Source organism: Electrophorus electricus, chromosome 18 (assembly GCF_013358815.1).
Source record: "Electrophorus electricus isolate fEleEle1 chromosome 18, fEleEle1.pri, whole genome shotgun sequence".
Classification (NCBI taxonomy): Eukaryota; Metazoa; Chordata; class Actinopteri; order Gymnotiformes; family Gymnotidae; genus Electrophorus; species Electrophorus electricus.
The window spans coordinates 7,771,231-7,791,689 of NC_049552.1; the positions used below are offsets into that span (position 1 = coordinate 7,771,231).

General features: G+C 40.0%; 1 protein-coding gene across 2 annotated transcripts in view; it reads left to right on the forward strand.

Annotated features, from left to right (window-relative positions):
- The window catches only part of cacna2d3a (calcium channel, voltage-dependent, alpha 2/delta subunit 3a), a 174,304-nt gene that overhangs the window by 33,989 nt on the left and 119,856 nt on the right, over positions 1–20,459 (forward strand). For both annotated transcript variants that reach the window (XM_035536211.1, XM_035536210.1), the window contains exon 4: positions 18,061–18,120. In XM_035536211.1, the coding sequence (XP_035392104.1) occupies positions 18,061–18,120 (60 nt within the window). The remainder of the gene's footprint in view (positions 1–18,060; positions 18,121–20,459) is intronic.

The following is a 20,459-nucleotide window of genomic DNA, read 5'->3' on the forward strand; positions in this document are numbered from 1 at the left end:
ATGCTGGGTCGTAATACACTAGGAGTTCTCTAAGGTACTGTGGGGCAAGACCATTCAGTGCTTTGTTTGTCATTAGAAGTATTTTATAATCAATATGAAATTTTACTGGAAACCAATGTAACGTAGCTAAGGTAGGAGTGATGTGATCAACGATGCTCGGGAGCCGTGGAGACCCTTGTCGTCCTGACGGACTTGAGAGGGGATGCGTAGAATCTGGGGCAGTGCGTGGCAGATGACACCTGCACCTTCTTGGAGACCTTATGAGGAAGCACACGGGCTCAGGAGCAGCATGCACCCTTCATAGGCTCGGGCACAGGTGAGGTTTCCACCTCCATGCAGGAGTCCACGGAATGCTCTGACTTCACATTCGAGAGAGCCTCCAGGGGAAGCTCCTCCATGCCTTCATGAAAGGCAACTGAGCGATCGGATTCCGCATGCGAATGAGAGTTGCAGTAAAACTCCTGGCCCTCAGCATAGCTCTTGTCATCCTGATCCATGGAGGACTGGTCGACCACCATAGCGTCCGACCCAGAATCCCCTGGATACTCCTCCTCCAAGCAGGGATGGAGTGAGCCGATTTGAAGTAGAGGCTCCACTTCCAGGCAGAGACACAACCACTCCCCCTTTTTGAAGGGGTGGGTGAGTCGATTCCTTCCCTCTTACGGCTGTCAATGGAGGTGTTAGCAGGAATCTTTGGGACACTGAGGAGCTTCTAATGGTGCTTTCCCTGCCTCCTCTTCTTGGATAAGCCTTTAAAACGCAGTAAACCGCAATGTAGAACTAGCAAAACCAGGCAATACTTGCGTTAAGCGTTACGTGTTTTATACACGGGGTCAAACAATGACAACAGACAACAGAACAAAGGGTTTAAATACCTGTGCTAATAATGAACAAAGAACAGGTGTGACTTAATTAACATGGTAGGGGTGTGACAATGGACACACACACACACAGACAGGGAGGAGTGTAGGAGAGGGGGGACGTGTTGTGACAGATTTTTATATAGTTTAGTAGAAAAACATGTTAAATTGTGGTAGCAAAGAAATAACCTAGTAATAACCTAGTGCCTATGGAGAAATAAGTTAGTGCATGGCAAATCATATGAGAGGTTGGTAGACCCCAGTAATATGTCACCACCAAAGCTGAAACTCAACCGTCATCTGTGTGTTGGAGTAGATGTGTGTTTATAGGGCAAGTATTGCAGGTAAGTATTTAAGATTTGTAAATCATTTGTTTGGTTTTAATAGTATTTAAAATCATAATTTAGATCACACATAATTTAGATAACTGTAACCCTAACCCTAACTGTTTATTACATGGTTAATACATGTACAATTAATAATTCATAAAAGATATATATGAAGCTTAGCAAGTATACATTCATGAAATGTACAAGTAAATCCATGACTTCCATGGAATGGAGCAGTCCAGTTTGTGCCACATCTTTTGAGTAATTATAGTATGCATGCCCCCAACATTCTATATTTTACTTCTTACTGGACATGTTCACTATTTAAACACTGTATTTCATTGTAATATATCCCCAAAGTCAACCAAACAAAGAAAAAATTACGTTGTCAACAAACTCAACATGCCAACTCTAGTCAACCTTCAAGATATCCCAAAACACCTCAGAACTCTCTGCTGAATTTGAATTTATTCTCTGAAGTCCAAGCTAAACCACAGTTTCCATCTCTCAAATCCAATGCTAGCCTAATGGCGGGGTGTATGCTAGCTCTTGAAGCAACCTGTGCTATGCTAAAGGCAAGGCAAGGCAAGCACTTCTCATACATGATGGCAATTCAAAGTTCTAAAGGACTCCAGTGCTAAACTCCTAGCTAAAGTCGCAGACCTTGAGTTCTGCAGCCACTGCAATAATATTAGAGGAGCAACTATTATCATTCACAAGAATACCATATGTGAATGAATTCCTTCCTAGATTCTAATAGCATTACATGACTACGTTACAGGGCATGTAGCAAGGCACACCCCTGATACTAGCTTGCGTATATATACTCCCACCTGTGTAATGATACATTTTTCAGAAAGTTCTTTGCTAATCCAGGATCCAGGATCTTTAGCGCCAATTTATGTCATTACCACTGGGGCTGCAAAGTTCAGAAACCGGGTCAGTTTCAAACATTCTAATTGCAATTCGCTCATTACACGCTTTATTCAGGTCTCAGCTTGTTTCACCTTGCAACAGTTTCCAGCAGACTGATTGTACCAACCCCATTAAAACTTGGATCCAATTCAGAACTACACATTTTGGACTACAGAGAGGTTCTATTAATATGTTCATCTTAAATAATTATATGTTTGCCCCATCCTGCTCTGAGCCAGCATACCTGGTCAAATAATCACCACAGTTAAGGACTTGTATGAAAATGTCAGCTAAATAACCCAACTGCCATGTTGTCTTCACATTTGGCACTTTGTACAGCTTCGGAATCTTCTTCCTCATTTTCCCAACCATTCTCCCAAATCCCACATCATTCAGTTTCTTGCCCTTGGAACTTCTCAAAAATAACTATGGTATAAAATGATATATTATTCATATAATATTATTTATGGTTTACTTAGCTTCATGAATGCTTTCATGTTCCGACCCTTGTAAGGAGACCTGCAAAACAAGACCTGCAATACAAGACCTGGGAAGAAGACCTGGGAATTACTATTTCAGATGTAGAGTGGACTTCATTCACATGTGATAGGTGCCACCTGTTACAATGTAAAGTGGTGCATAAAACCCACTTCACCATTGCTAAATTGTTAACAACATTTTTAGATAGAAATGATGCCTGTGACGGATGTAAGCAATCACATGCTGAACATTTGCACATGATGCCTGTGACGGAGGTAAACAATCACACGCTGAACATTTGCACATGATGCCTGTGACGGAGGTAAACAATCACACGCTGAACATTTGCACATGATGCCTGTGACGGATGTAAACAATCACACGCTGAACATTTGCACATGATGCCTGTGACGGATGTAAACAATCACACGCTGAACATTTGCACATGATGCCTGTGACGGATGTAAACAATCACACGCTGAACATTTGCACATGATGCCTGTGACGGATGTAAACAATCACACGCTGAACATTTGCACATGATGCCTGTGACGGATGTAAACAATCACACGCTGAACATTTGCACATGATGCCTGTGACGGATGTAAACAATCACACGCTGAACATTTGCACATGATGCCTGTGACGGAGGTAAACAATCACACGCTGAACATTTGCACATGATGCCTGTGACGGAGGTAAACAATCACACGCTGAACATTTGCACATGATGCCTGTGACGGAGGTAAACAATCACACGCTGAACATTTGCACATGATGCCTGTGACGGATGTAAACAATCACACGCTGAACATTTGCACATGATGCCTGTGACGGATGTAAACAATCACATGCTAAACACTTGCACATGATGCCTGTGACGGATGTAAACAATCACATGCTGAACATTTGCACATGATGCCTGTGACGGATGTAAACAATCACACGCTGAACATTTGCACATGTTCTGGACATGCCCCTGACTTACTGACGTTTGGTCCAACATTTTCTTACTCACAGCTTGGACCCTAAACTTGTTTCGTATTACTGTCATGGATCCCTACACTCCTGCTGATGGATCCAACCCTAACGTATTCCTTTTTTATGATTTTTGAACGCCCCTTTGTCTATTAAATCTACCTAAGTTTACCCTAGAGGTTTTGCTTTTACCACTTTACTAAAGATTTTCCTTTTATGGAAACATGCCCCCCCCCCCAACATTCGACAGTTAGATCCAAGACATTCTATCCAAGATATTCTAAACTTTCAAATGTTGAGAAAGCAGGAATCTAGGGAGCCCTAGATATATTCTATAAAACTGGAATCCCATTCTCAGTTTTATTAAACACCTTGCAGCCATATCTGATCCTGCCAGTGATATTTAAATAAAGTGCATGGGAGAGACAACCATACTTGTGTTCCTGCTTCGTAATGTATAAGGGAGAGTTACTTATCTTACACCTGCCCACCCCCTTACACCTGTTGAACCTCTGGGCAGTTTGGGGTTGGAGAAGTGAGGATGTGTGGATAGGAGGTGGGTGGAAGGGAGGATGAGTGGTAGGGTGGGTGGAAATGTCCAGTGACTACATGCTAAAATCAATTTTCTTTTTTAATCCAGTTTACTGTCTCACCTGTCTGCAAAAACCGATAAACATCAGGAAAATAAAAGTACAAGTAAATCAATTAAAGTGTATTCAATACATGATGTATAGCAATACTTTGATAAACAAGCTAAATTAATATATTTCTTAATATCTATGTGAAGATTTAGAGGCTCTCTTCTGAAATTATAGTTAATTTCTAAATTAGTTATATATTAGTTATTTAAATTAATTTACAATTTACAGATAAGACTTAATCACTGTCACATTTAGCTTATTAATGCTTTACAAGGAGAAATGATTATAATGGGCTATTATACATGGTCTGTCAAGTTCCCCTAAACTTCCATCAGATAAGAAACTTGGTAATAAAATTGGTCTTATTTATTTATTGTTGTAGTTTCTGGATTATGAGTTAGATTATAGGAGTAAATAACAGCAAACAGGTGCTTTTGGTATTTCACATGTCTCTATTCAATATGATACGTGTTTCTGGTCCTTAATATGAACTGATCTTGTTCACTGTATTTTTCACTGAATGTATTTCTCAGGTGCATTTAGGCTCTTTGTACAGCTGCACTGTGTCTGCTGGTAACGCCTCCGTTGATGTTGCTTTACATTTATACAGACTGCTGTAAGTGTTTAAATGGCTTCAGGTGATGCAGCCCACCAGTTGTTAAATGCTCCTGGTTGCATAATTGGATTGTGTGAAGGTCTCAGTGAGAGAATGTTTGGTATAACTGAGCAATCAATTGAGTGTGTTACAATGTTATACATAACACTGAAATGTTATGTGTTGAGCTTTGAGGAAACTTTTCAGTGTGTAGTCATATGTCAGTTAGACTGTGGGTGTCCTTATGAAGGTGCTATTTTGCCCACTCATATTACATTGTTTGTGTGTGTGTGTGTGTGTGTGTGTGTGTGTGTGTGTGTGTGTGTGTGTGTGTGTGTGTGTGTGTGAAAGATACTTAAGTAATGACCCATAGCAAGTATTGACTCTGTAATCGTAGCTAGAGAAGACAGAAATGGACAATGGATTAATGGAAAAGTCATCCAACACACACACACACACACACACACACACACACACACACACACACACACACACACGCATGAATACACACACATGCAGACAAAACATCAAAAGAACTGATGCTCCATCCCAAGTGCATTTGATCCTGGGGACACAAACATGTCCATTTCTAAATAGCGTCCCTCTGGCTGCCATGGGTGCCTTAATTCTGTTCCTCCTTCAGAATGAAGGCTTAAGGCCACAAACTCTGCATGAGAGAAGAAAGATCACTGATAAAGAAGTAGCTACTGAAAGAAAAGACCACATAGCTTGGCCCTTCTTTATGTCTAGCAGCTATTGCTATATAAAAGAATGGCTTTTTGTGTTTTCATGTTTAGCACATGATTTGATTTGTACTAAAGAGAAATATAGTTTTTATATCCTGAAAGTCAGACTTTATATGATAGCTTTGATGTTTTCTTCCCTGATTGAGCATTTGTGTGTCACAGAGATATGCAGTGATTACATTTCAACACACACATCCCACTGCATCATGTATACACACACACACACACACACACACACACCTACACACACACACACACACACACACACACACACACACACACACACACACACACACACCCCTACACACATCTACACACACACACCCACACCCCACCACTACAGAGTACTGGTGCACTCAGCAGGTGGTAGGGAATGATAAAGAGCAGAGATCACCGTAGACACCTGTAGATAATCACATTGATGGAAGGACAGGGGCCCTGTCTGTCAGAGTGGGTGCATGTGGGAGAACATGTGCACTTCACACAAGAGGACAGGGTACACGCAATCCAGCCTGTTGGGCTCCTGCCAAAACTGCGCTTAACTGAGCATCTACTGACGCAACCAAAGCTAATCATGCTTAAGTGATTTAGTAGCCGCCTAACCTCGCAAATTTCATGAGCAATGGGGAGTTAATCAAATTTTTAGTAGTCAGGTTTCAATCAACTTTATACTCATTTTGTTACTGAAAAATATAAAAATGCTTTTAAAGAATATTGTGAATATTGGTGATTGGCAGGTCATTTCCAACAAACTGGTTTTTATGATTGTGTGTTGTGTTACAAATAAAAATACTCATACGTCTTGCTATATTGAAAAGTTGTGTTTGAAGTGTTTCCGTCAAGAATGTCTGTAACGTTGGAGATTTAAGCAGGATGCAGGGACAAGTCGCGTGGAACGTAAGCATACGTTTATTTTAATTAAGAGAATTGATTAATATTGGCCAGTTTCATGTAATTATTATATCTCAGTGAAATGCAGCTGTTAATAACATTTAAAAACCATGATGCAGATATGAAGCAACTGATCACCAATATAACCCCCCCCCCCCCCCACCTTAATGCAATAAAGGCCATATGTATGAGTGTACTGTGATACCTATCCAAATATTTTCCTATGAGGGCAACCTGCTTTTCCTGGTGAAGTTATTTTGATGAGTGATGGAAAATCCTGTCACATGCCACTCAATTTATGCATATTGTCATTTTAACCCTATCAGCATTTCCACTGCCGTTTTTCCTCCATTTTAAGGAATTTTCATGTTTCAGCAACCAATTTACCTGCTAAAGTTAAATGGAAAAAAATACTGACTATATAGCAATTATTGCTATGCATGTGCAGGTATGTATGCCACATACCTGACTGTGGTGGTGATTCAAGCTCAGGTCTTAGCAATAACATACGAAACCCCTTCTAGGTAGTGGTGTACCTTTATAAGGAAAGTATTGCCATATCTCCCTCTATAGCCACTGGGAAAGCGCTGATGTTATCTGCTGCGCTGCAAACAGTTTCTCTCTCTCCTTCTATATAGTGAACACTGGCGAGTATATTAAGCTGTGGAGTCAGCTTTGGTATTCTGTCACACTTTTACACACACAGAGCATAGCACATAGACACATGTCATGCCGACACCAAGATATTTTTAAGTCAGCAGTTCTTATTTTTAAATTACTGCAGTATAAAGCAATCTACGGTACACACTGAGTACTGAATTTTCCATAACACTGGTATAATACTGTTTTAAAATTGTGATAACCTCTGTATTTTGCTATTACTAGCATACCTTACAGCCCTAGTGTGAGTGACATTATGGGAGTTGCTTGTTTGTTTGTGACAACTGTACTTTATTTGAACAGGGCATGTGTTTCTTTATAGCATAATTATTACAGTTACATTTACATTTACGGCATTTAGCAGATGCTAAGGTCTATCTTAAACAATGAGTGCAATAAACTATTGTTTATTTTATAAGTGCTAGAGTTTGTTAGACAACATCAGTGTAATAAACAATACCCTACAATATGTACTAGTTTAATCAGTCAATATAGAAGCGGGGTCAGTTGTCATTTAAATACTCCACGAATAGATGGGCCTTCAGTTTGCATTTGAAGACTGCAAGGGACTCTGCTGTCTGGACAGCAAGTGGAAGTTCATTTGGGAGCCATCTGGGAGAGCTAGAGTCTTGATGCTCATCTTTCGTGAGACTTGAAGCATGGTATTTCAAGCCGAGCAGTTTGATCATGGGCTGTCAGTGGGTAGTTTAGTTTGCAATGAGAAATATAATATTTGCAGCATTACTTAGAATGAGACTGCAGTATGTTCTCTCTTCAGAAAGTAGAAGCTCATTTGATTTGCAGACATATCAAAGTATTGTGACAAGGATGTGAGTGACTAAGCCGCATTAGACTCAAAACAGCTGCTGCTGATGCAAATTAAACTGTCAACATATTCAACAAGTAGCGATTGTTTTTTATAGTAACAAGTAGAACTTTTGAGTTGTAATTGTGTTGACATCAATTTGTGACTAAAGGTAATATCGTCATCCCTTAACAGTTTGAAAGGTCTGTTTGTGTTTCCTGAAAATGCAAAGGAGCCGAAACACTCTGCTGGACTGCATTTAAGCTTAGGGAGAAGCTATGGAGGAGAGGAATGTTTCTCACTATGGTGATGTGCTTGCTACTGCTGTTGGTATATCTATTAAGGTTAGGGTTAGGTTTAGTAACTGCACAATACTGCAGTATTTCCCTGGAATATCAATATATTTGGAAACCATGAAGATAACTAAAGTACTAAATAAGAGTTTACATGTGTTTTTATTTTTATCTGTTACAATCCATCACTGTAGAAGAAATCTATTTGCATGGCGTTTCCAGACTCATTTCCACTTTAGTTTGACTTTGCAGCTTGTTGGATGGCCACAGTGCGACTACAGGTACAGTTGTAATGAAGGGCAGAGAGTCCGCAGGAGAGTGTTTGTCCTTCTGGATATCAGCGACAGGCATAATCTGGTGGTGCCTGAGTGTGAGATAAAGGTAATTAAAAAGTAGCATAGCCCTGTGTGATGTTGGACTCCAAGGAGAATAATAGCACCAGCGAAACACACCCATACACACACCGATACACACATGCATGCAAGCATTTGCGCACACACACACATACACACACACACACACACACACACACAGAGCCCATTATAACTTTATTATTGTGTGATGGATATGAATCATTTCTGATATCTTCAGGCCAGGGAGCTTCATAAATTCTAAGGTTAAAACTGGTAAGGAAACATGACTATGTATTAATTATGTTAATCTTCTCTTTGAAGTTGTGTCATTATCTTTTAAATTAAATATGAAATTCAATTGTTGTTTTTTTTTACCCATAGTTATAGAGGTTTCCAGCAATTCTGAGGCAATGTTGCATACATGTGATATATTTGTGAATTTCTATATATTTTTGTGTGCGCACATCTGTGTTTGTGTGTGAACATTTTTTTTCTGGGTCTTGTTTCTTGTCAGCCAGATCAAAAATAAGACTCATAACTGAGTGACAGGTTAGCACTCTTTACCTGTCACCTATATTTTTGTATTTACAAAGGCATGCATGCAAACACATGCACGTGCACATGCACGCGCACGCGCACGCGCGTCCACTTAAAATGTGTTTATGGCAGTAAACGGAAGTCTCATTTCAGGTTTCTGCTGACTTTGCAGTTTCTTGATGGAAATTTAGACAACATTAATTATTGTCACTGAGTGTGTGTGATGACTCAGGACCCACGGGCCCCTCCAAACCCAGGCTTGGCAAAGGCCACATGGATAAACCTCCACTGGGATAAGCAACCCAGCTTTTTAAAAACCTTGACCTGATGGTGCTGTGCCAAGATCAATGGCAGCCCATCATCAGACTCGTTGCTTTTTCATGAAATGCTGTGAACATTGTTACGTATTCTGCTTATTCAGTACACACTCCTCTATATGCTTGTTTGGGGCAGACATGGCGTCTGGTATGACTCAGCTCACATTTTGTGAACCCTCATTTCTTTCTTCCTTCCTTTAAGAAGAGTCATGCATAATCTCTCTCGCTCTCTCCATGTGCCTCTTTCATTCCCTCTGCTGTGCAATGCTTTGCTTTTTTCCTTACCCCTAGTTTTGCTTGTATAAATAATAGATGTATATTTTAATGTCAGTTGCTATAGCTTGCCGCGTTGAGGACCCAGCGTATCGCCCCTATATCCTTGTTGTAGTGGGACAGAAGCTTGATGTCAACAACATGAAAGAGGAGGATAATTGAATTAAAGGTCAGAGTTGAGGAGGTGGTAGAGGATGGAGGACAGGGCGAAATTCAGAAGGAACGCTTGAAGAACAGCGATTGCTTTTTTGGGGAGTGTCTTTTCGAGACCAAAGAATTCCATAGGAACTGCTGCGGAGACCCGGACAGGAGCAAAGAGGTAGAAAAACAGCGACTAAAGGAAATAAAAAATGGTTTATGGTTCACTGTTCTGTACATGTGTTTCTGTATGGAGTGTCAAGCTCTCACCAAAAATGGGGCCTTCAAAGTATAAGACTTGGACAGGCCAGTCTTTACAGTGGAGTGCCAAAGCAAACCAAAGGGAAAGGAGAGAGGGACAAACCCCAGAACAGGTGACGTCAAGCGATCTGCAAACAGAACATTGCAGTAGAAGGCTTTTCTGTCACATTTCAGAATTACTGTCTGTCAAACCAAGGATTATAAAGGAAGATGCAGATACATGAAAAAATTGATACGCACTTGTTTATGAGCCTACCTCATTACACATGCATTCTTCTTTTTTGATAACATTTAAAAGACATTAAAATGTTCTGTCTTTGAAAGTTTATTATGACTCTTTAAGCAATACCATAAATACCCTTTTTACAGAATAAAAAGAAATAGTGTTTTAATTTGAATCTTGTTTATTGCCTTGGCTTTTATAAAGATGCTACCTGATGTCTGCCTGGTTTAATGAAAAATTGATATGGGACTGAGTTTGATATTTCCAGCATTCACCATTTACATTTATCTTACACTTTTAACCAAAGCAACTTCCAGTTATGACTTAGTACAACTCTTCTCATGAAGTGTTTCGGCTGAGAGCATGGGAACATGTGAGCAAGCATGGGAGATGATCGGCTAAAACTATAGGAGCAAAGCAAAACAAAGTTTGCAGAGTATTCCATACCCGCAGACTGTGAACCTCTCAGATATGAATGGCATTGTACTTGGGCTGAGGATTTCTCATTTCTTGTTGAGCAATTAACCATCCATATGAATTGTCCAAAACAGCAAGACCATTTTCACCCTATTTAAATAGCCATGTAGTCTTATTGCTGCATAAAAAATATGTTTGAATTTTAGCAGCATTATTGTTCATATGTGATGTACACAATATGGTTGCACACAGTAGTACAATACTGCACTGGGGAAGCATGACCAGGCCTACTAGTCAGTGACAAATGTGAGATGCATTCTTGTCAGTCTTGGCTGACTTCCTGTTTCTTGGCTGAAACTTCATTTCATGGGACATTGTGGAAAGTGCCTGTGCTAGTGCTTACTGGAATGTGTTGCCCATACAACATCCACTCTGGTCCTGTCATTGCCAGTCCCAGTGCAAAGTGTTTTTTTCAAGTAGATTACAATGTTAGTGCTATATATGTTTTAGTGTATATATAACACTATTTTAGTATAAAAGCTGTACATAAAAGTAATTTCTCTGTGTACTGGAAATAAAAAGTATATAATCCAATTCTTGTTCATCTTTGTAATGAATGGAATAGTGCCCAAATCCCCATGGTGTGTAAAAGTTCACATGCAGGCACTGCACAGGGATATCTCAAAGTTCAAAGTTCAAAGTTTATTTGTCACGTACATAGTCATACATGGTATAATTGGCATTGAAATGCTTTTTGTAACTGCTCTGTCTGAGCTGAGGAGAGATACAGAGAAATGGATGCGGTTTGATGAATAAATAAATGTTATGATGGATGAAGAGGGAATGTATAATATGCATACATACAATGTACAATTTCCAGATTTTTTACAATTTATAGTTTTTACAGGTTTTTTTGTTTTTAATTTTTTTGTAATTTTTTTTTATGATGTTATTGTAGACATTATACACAGAGTAGTTCCTACAGTTCATCAGTTGCCCTGTTTCAGGGTCTGAATGGCCTGTGGGAAGAAGCTCCTCTTCAGTCTCTCTGTGTTGGTCTTCACGGAGCAAAAGGGCTTCCCTGACCTCAACAGAGAGAAGAGCCTATTGTTGGGATGGGTGGGGTCCTTCACAATCCTCCTGGCCTTGATGTGGCATCGGTTGTAGTAGATGGTCTGCAGGTCAGGAAGTTCCGTATGAGTGATGTGCTCTGCTGAATGCACCACCCTCTAGAGTGCTTGTCTGTCCTACTTGGTGCTGCTCCCAAACCAGACTGTGATGTTCCCTGTGAGGATGCTGTCAATAGTGCAGGTGTAGAAGTTCTGCAGCACCTTGGAGGGCAGTAGGCGTCTGAGATGGTAAAGACGCTGACAAGGCTGACAAGCTTTCTTTGCCAGGGAGTTTGTGTGGAGGGACCAGGACAGGTCCTGTGAGATATGAACTCCAAGGTACCTGAAACTATCTACTCTCTCCATCGTTGTTCCATTGATCCTAACAGGTTGGGAATGCCGCTCCTGCTTTTTGCTGCCGTCCACAATCAGCTCCTTTGTTTTGCTGATGTTTAGGAGGAGATTATTTTCACCAGTTTTCCAGGTGTTTAATCTCCTCTAGGTAGGCCTTCTCATCATTGTCCGAGATCAGGCCCATGACGACAGTATCGTCAGCAAACTTGACAATAATGGTAGAGCTGGAAGTGGCCACGTAGTTGTAGGTGTACAGTAAGTAGAACAGGGGGCTTAGGACACAACTCTGGGGAGCTCCAGTGCTGAGGGTGAGGGTGGATGAAACATAGTTGCCCACCCGTACTGATTGTGGTCTGTCTGTTAGGAAGTTTAGACATCTTTTTACAGCTAGCAAACAAGGACCTTTAACCTCTATAAGCAGTGGTAGCTTAGTTGTTAAGATGATTGTTGTAATTTGAAGGTTGCTGGTTCAAGCCCCACCACTTTCAAGTTGCTCCTGTTAGGCCCTTGAGCAAGGCCCTTAACCCTCAAGTTGTACTCAGTCATAATTGTAACTTGCTTTGGATAAAAGTGTCTGGTGAATGTAATGTATTCATAGCTTAAGAGAGGCACCACCCTTCAAGATGGCTACCTTCTACTTTAGTACTAGTGTTTAGCTAAAGTATATCCTGGTGCAGCCAAAACATCCTGGAGCTCAACCCTTTAAAGACAGTGAAGATGGTTGTTGAGTTCAGAAATTTTGCAGCCCTACCTGGCCCATCACTCCGGATGACTGCCCCCGGTTGTCACTGTGGAATCTTTCGGCTTTCTAGGCATAACCATCACCAATGACCTCATGTGAGTGCAGAACATCAGGTCCAGCACCAAGAAGGCACAGCAAAGCATGTACTTCTTGTGGCAGCTGAAGACGTTCAACCTGCCAAGCCACTGGTGGTGCATTGTCATCACTGAGTCCGTACTCACATTCTCCATCACCATTTGGTACACTGCTGCTGCTGGAAGGGCAGACTGCAGCGCATCATCCGCTCTACTGTGATGATCATTAGCTGTAACATACCATCACTCCAAGACCTGTATGCCTCCAGAACTCTGAATTGAGCAGGCAAGATCATGATTGACCCCTCCCACTCTTGACATATCATCTTCAAAACACTTCCCTCTGGCAAGAGGCTGAGGTCTATTCTGACCAAAATCTCTCGCCACAAGCTCAGTTTTTGTTCTCAACTGCAGCCAGCCTCATCAACAAGACCCGGGTTCCCCACATAAACTCATTGTATTGCACATTGTATAGACTCATTGTAGTGCTCATCTTTTATCCATTGTTGTAAGGGTTGGCACCAGGCCAAGGCCCCCTGCGGCCACCAGGGAGAGGCTTCGAGTCAGGCACACTACCAATCAGGCTTGATGCCCAACAGCTGGGCTAGAACTATATAAGCCCAGTGACCCAGTCACTCAGTGCTGGGTCTTTGCTAAAGTTTTGAGCCAAGCTCCTAGCCGGTAACTCTGGGTACTGAGGTCTGTGAGCCTTTAGCTAAAACTTCCGCTCTTCGAGGGTGCCTGTGTTTTTACACGTCTCCTCCCATCTCCAGTTTTCTCTCTCAATCTGCCTCTCTCCCGAGGCTTCCCTTAGTCACTAAAGTTCCTCCCTGTTTTCTGGTTTTGGGAAGTCTTGGAGTTTGGTTTTCCCCAGTGCATTAGGGCTGCCATTCTTCCCGTGGCGTCCTTTGTCTTCCCCTTTCTCCACGCTCGGCATCGTGTTTAGTTTTTCCACCCGTTTTGTCGTCCTCCCTTCCTTTGAAGTGCGATATACCCAGCGGTCGTTTAATGGCTGCCGCAGTCTAGCGGGAGCTCGTTCACCTCGCAACAAAGCAGCCATTCATCTCCCCACCTTTGGTGGTTCTTTTTACTGGTTCTAAGACCTAACTGTTTTGCACATGGGCCCGGTGTCATTAAAGTGTGGTAGCTCATCCAGTAGAGTGTTGGAGTTATCACCTATCTGAGCTGGCTTCAAGCCCTATTACAATTATATAACACATTCTTAAACTTGCTGTCCATAAGCTCTTCTATCTGGGCAAGCTTACTTGTACTATTCCTTTTATGTATATATTTTATTTCTCTACTATATTTTTAACGTATTGTTAATTCAAGTCAACATATTGTTAATTCAATTCAAATTCCTTGTATATGGAAATGTACTATGCTGCCCCTGAATGGTGCTCTCTGCTACACCTGAATGGTACTCTATGCTACACCTGAATGGTGTGCGTGCACATTTTAGAGAGAACTCCACCTGCATCTTTTTATTCCTCCATCTGACCATTTTTTCCCTATAGACTTTTACAGGGCAATTTTTCAAACTGTTCCCATGTTGACACATTTCAAGATAAAACCATTAAACCTGCTGTGCCTGATTTGAGAATTTAAAGAAATTACATATTCACTTTTCAGAAATATATCACTCTTTTATCCCTTATTTTTCATCCCTCGCTTTTCATCCTTTTGACATCAATGCAATTTTTGGTTATTGCATATAAGCCATAGGAGTAAAAAGGAAATAGCCTTATATGCAATAACCACCAAAATTAGTACACATCGTAAGGTTGCTCTAATATTACTACACATCCCTTTCTTTTTTTTAAACTTTCTTTCTTCTTTTTTCATCCCTCTATCCTCCCATAGGGATCCATTGATTCCATTACTTCTATTGTGATACTCAATCAAAGCTACAACAACAAAATTTGCAATACTGATTAAACTACTAGTCCCAATCACAAACTGCACTTCATACTGAAGACACTCTACACCTACTATCCTTTCATTCATGCCCCTGTCCTTCTATAGGAAACCATTGCTTTTATAGCCCCCTTAACGTTCAAGCTATTCCCATCAAACTTGGAAAAAAATTAAACAGTTGACCCCTATGTACCAAACTGCATCTCATATTGACTGCACTCAATCTATCTACCCCTTCTGCCCTTTCATTCATTCCACCATCCTACCATAGGAACCTATTGATTTTGTTACTATTAATAAGAATGTTACATGTACATAGCACCTTTTAAAAATCCCAAGGTCACTTTCCAAAAAATGAGTAAAAACTAAGAAATAAAGGAGAAAAGCAAATGGAAGGATCAGAATTTTAAATGTTATATGGGAAAACAAGTTTAATTTTCTTGATGGAGTTATCAAACTGGATAAAGAGATTCATCCTCTACTCATCTGTCTACATCTTTTCATTCATCCCTCCATTAACCAAAGTGCTTTAACATTTCACTAAATGTAAACATTTCATAAATGTAAATAAAATGCAGTGCTACAGGTAAACCTCTTGCTGACATTTAAATTGGTGATCCTGAATAAAGATGATCTAGGAACACCAAACCATGAGATGACGATTTTAATCGGTGTCAAAGGTCAAAAGTGTTTGGGGGGAAATGCTCTCCTAGATCAAATGTTTATATTAACAGTATATATCTATGTCATATGAACACCTATTCTGCCATGCATGCAAGTGCACTGGCATTCATTTATCTAGTGAGCAGTAGCCAACGAGACCTTTTGAAATGCTGCCTTTTTCTTGATCACTGGACAGTATACACACATGTGCACCACACACAAACACATACAGTGGTTTGGTAATTCATGGGGAAAGGATGTGTCATTTATATTTCAAATCTGTGCCTGAAGTGAAGCATACATACACTGACCCTTTGAGTGTTTCAACAAAAATATGTTTGGTTATATGAATGTTAATCTGCAAGCTATGACAGTGCTTAAAGATTTTTGATTTAAAAACATCCTGGCTCTCCAGTGAGACAGAGCAGGCTTTTCTCAGTACTGTAGCAGGTGTTTTTCTTTGTCTGATGATTGGGCACCAGGTCTCAATGACCTGGAATTGTTGCCGTGGGTTTCTGTGTTATCTTAGACTCTCTCTCTCTCTCTCTCTCTGTGTGTGTGTGTGTGTGTGTGTGTGTGTGTGTGTGTGTGTGTGTGTGTGTGTGTGTGTGAGAGAGAGAGAGAGAGAGAGAGAGAGAGAGAGAGAGAGAGAGAGAGAGAGAGAGAGAGAGAGAGAGAGAGAGAGAGAGAGAGAGACAGACAGACAGACAGACAGACAGAGGAACACCAGTTATTATATCTAGACAGAACCAAAGACTGAAGCAGTCCATAGTGTTGCCATGGCACACAACCATAAAAATTTCTATGTTATTACATTTTTTTTTCTATTTTAATTTAGATTTGTATGTGTAAAATGTATCTGTGGATATGAGAAACATGGGAATTTTTTTGGGCAGCTTGACTAGTTTCTTATTTCTGTAGGAGAAAATTAAAGAAAGGGAGATCATTTCTAAAAGCCTCTTTTATTTGTGTTGGATGTTTGAGATAGAACTAATAGATTTGACATGAAGTGAAGTGGAAGCATAGGGGAAATTAATGAGATTCATGGTAATCTGCCTGTAGTTTAGTTTACAAATGCAAATGTAAGTAAATATGAGCTGAACGTTTTACGTTCAAATTGTTAAAAACGATGTTTATCTGCCAGAGATCAAGTTTTTCAGTGCAGCTGGCTAAATGCACTATTAATTATGTTACATTTGCAAACAGATGTTTTACATTAAATGTGTTTTGAGAGATGCTCTTCTTCACGCTAAGTGTGAGAACTGATAATTAATTAATTGATTTAGTTTGTGTAGCATAGTTTTGTTATGGTATTTCTAAAGGCTCTTCCTTATAGTTCTGTGTGGATCATCAGAACGTGTGGGTATTGTGGGCCCATTTGTGAAGGGCTCTAGCAGTTCTCCAGTGCCCCCACCCCTTTTGAATGTCTTGTAGACATTGTGCTTGTTCACCATCCTTCAGAGAAAGAGCTTGGTGTATCTTCATGACCTGCTGGTGCATGTGTTTCAGGGAGGTTCAGCATACAGGCGGTCCTCGCTGCTATCTGCTGCATCAGCCTTGACCTCAGTGCTCAGAAATGCAGCCCCAAATTCCTGGCCGATGTAGTTAACATAGGCGGAGTGGTTCTTGACTGAATGAAAAAGTGTCTGCTCCCAAACACCTAGCTCGTAACTCTTAACAGTCAGTATCTGTTTGATCAGAGTTTGTCTTTAAGAAAGGCCTTACCTGGCAGCTATAGCACCACCTCCATCTGCTTTTTTTAATTGCTGGGGTAGTTAGCACTTTGGGGTGCAACAGCGTAGCTCTCTGTAGAGAGGATGGCATTTTTTGTGCTTGGCGACTGTCTTCCCTACTTCTCTCATTATAATTATTGTTATTATTGCCTTTCTACCCTCGTTTCATGTTGCAGGTTTGTTTACCTGTTAGAAATTCTTCACAGTGTGACTCCCTTTTTCATAAATAGTTTACTTTCTCTCTCTTTTCTGTAAATAATTTTCTCTCTTCCTCTCTCTTTCTCTCTCTTTGTCTCTCATGTCATGCTGTCCTATGCTGTTTACTTTTAGATGCAAGGTATAAAGCTGTGTCAAATGGTCTGGACTTACTGTCTCATTCTAGACGCTGCATATCGTATCATGTCTGAACATATTGCACCTGCTGTATCATTTACATATTTCTGCTCACTCATCTTCTTTGCATTGCCATCTATATATTCTCATGTATCACAGAATCAAGTGTGCGTGCTTCAGTGTCTCTGATTCTCGTTGTCACTCAAAGATGTTGGAAAAGATGTAATATATAACGTGAATTGTTCTATGTGCAGTGAATGATTAGACATTGAGGGGTATTGAAGTAGTCTGTGTACCTTTTGCCCTTTTAATAATGATTAGTATTTTTTTTTAAATACGCAAAAACACCCTGCTAACAATAAATCATCAGGTCTTGTACAGTATGTTTGTAATGAATCATATGCTCATCATCTTTCTCTTTAGAGGTTGGTCGAGGCAGCGGAAGAGGCCCACCTGCAGCATGAAGAAGACCCCAACTTGCAGGTAAGAAACAGCCCTCCATTACCATGGCAACACAATTCTTTCACCATAGCAACACCGCTTAGTGTTAGGCATCAGGCAATGTATGTAAGTGTGTGGCTCCATAATTTGAAGTGGAATGAATGAAGTTTAAATATGGGCTAAAAATGTACTCTCAAATAATTACTTATTTGGGCACAGTTTGGTTACAGTTTAGGCATGCTTTATCCTTTAGTGTTTTATGTTCCTTACATAATCTCAGGTGAGAGATGTGCAGAACTTGATCAGCACCTGTTTTAAATGTAAACATTATGTATGCCTGCACTTTAAATATATTACATGCAAAATATTTTGATTTAAATTAATGTTAGGGATCATTGATGGGTCATCAGCAAGATTATGGATGTCTTTTTGGCACTCCTGCCTCCTAAAACTAATGATAAACAAAAGCCATGGACATCTTACACAGAGAGAGCAAATGTTACCATGCAATGATTACGAATCTTGAAAATAAAGCTTTTCTTTTACTTTAGCTACACAGCTATAGCCTCTCTGCTTTTGAAAATCCAGTTCATGGATATCTATTTTAAAGGATAGACAATCTGTTCAAGTTTCAGGACTATGGACAAGCCCCCTTGTAACATTCTGGTATTCAGAACTATTCACAGGAAGATAATTCACAAAGTAGGATTTTTCTAGTAGGTGGAGAATCTAAAATTCAAGATGGGTAAAAAACACCTTTACTTTTCTTTTTCCTGTAAACTAGTCTTGGGATTTGACTTTAGTCATGCCACATGACTTTAATTGTCACATACCAAAGTAAAATCTAATATTAAAATCTTGCATACATGTATTTCTAAAAGCGGTAATACCACTCCTTTTGAATGATGTTTAGGTTAGCATTATGTCAATACTATAACATTCAGGACCATGGACAGTCACTTCCATCTTATTTGGACTTTACTACTGTAGCCTCCAGCACTACAGTTAGTTACCCATAAAGCACTCTGGCAGTATTACACCATTCAAAACCACACACACAGTTTTCGCCCACAACCTACTCACTTAAATCAGTCAAGCTTCTGCAGCAAATGGACTTGTGCAGACCTATCGACCTTTAAATGCACAGAGCACTTTCAAATGCAGTGCAGATATCTAATGTTGAGTCCATCAACACAGGCATGTGGGAAAACTATTGATATACAAAATTGTATCATTATTGTAGAAATGTGTTTCGCTCGGTTTTTCACCAAGCTATTTTAATGTTCAAAGCGTGTGACCCCATCTCTGCGAATCAAGTCTGACATTTTGATTTGAAAATTAATGTGTAATTCTGTCAACTTGTATTAACACAGAATATCTTTCAGAAATAGAGAGATAAAAAAAAAGTACTTGTGTGTTTCCCATGTGGGTCTTTCAGTCTGTTGGCTAATAATAATCTTTTTTATATGTGCACCCATTTGGCTCAAGAGATCCTCTTCATCTGCCAAAATGGGATATTTAAATGATTTCATCTGCAGACTTCATTCTCAGAGTCTTCCATTTCATGTCAAAATGTTGATAATTATTTGCTTGTACATATGGACACCCCCACACACAATGATGTTGCCAAATATAAAGTGATACCTAGAAAAGAAATCTTATTTTATTTTATATTTAACATTCTGAATGGATAAAATTAAAACGATAAGAGTATCGCATGGCTGTGTGCTCTCTAATGGTTATAGCATAAATATTTTCTCTGAGTGAATACAGCCCCACTTGCTGGCAAACCCATTCATACACCTCTTTCAGATGCGTGATGCATTTGTGCATAAATCTTCTGAAGACATTAACGCACATGCACAGTTAGCTTAAAGTGAATTCTCTATTATTCCATTTTAGGCAAAACCTACTGAGGGTTTAGAAGAGGCACATACACTTGCAGTAATCTTCTCTGTCGCTCTTCCTCTTTATTCCCTGGTATAGAGTGCAAATACACATGTGCGCACATGTGTCCACTCATATATTGTGTTCCTGTTCGGTAGTCTGTATGATAAGAAACCTTCAGACACCACCTATTAAACTAACTCTTCTCTTCTCTCCTCTTCTCTTCTCAACTCACATCCGCAGTGCTTTTTCGGTAAGGCTGAACTACTCAATCAGAAGTGTCCTTGCCTGATTGGCCAAATTGCAAAAGACGCTCCTAACATTCCAGACTAAGGTGGTAGCTCCTTCTTGAATGGCCACAAGTATAAAGACCTTCTTTATCGCTGTGCCAGGAGCTCCCTCACCTCTAACAATTTTTATGTCTTAATTACAGTAGTTTGCCATAGTCATATAAAACCTATGGACACTTATCATACCAAATGTTATAAAAACTA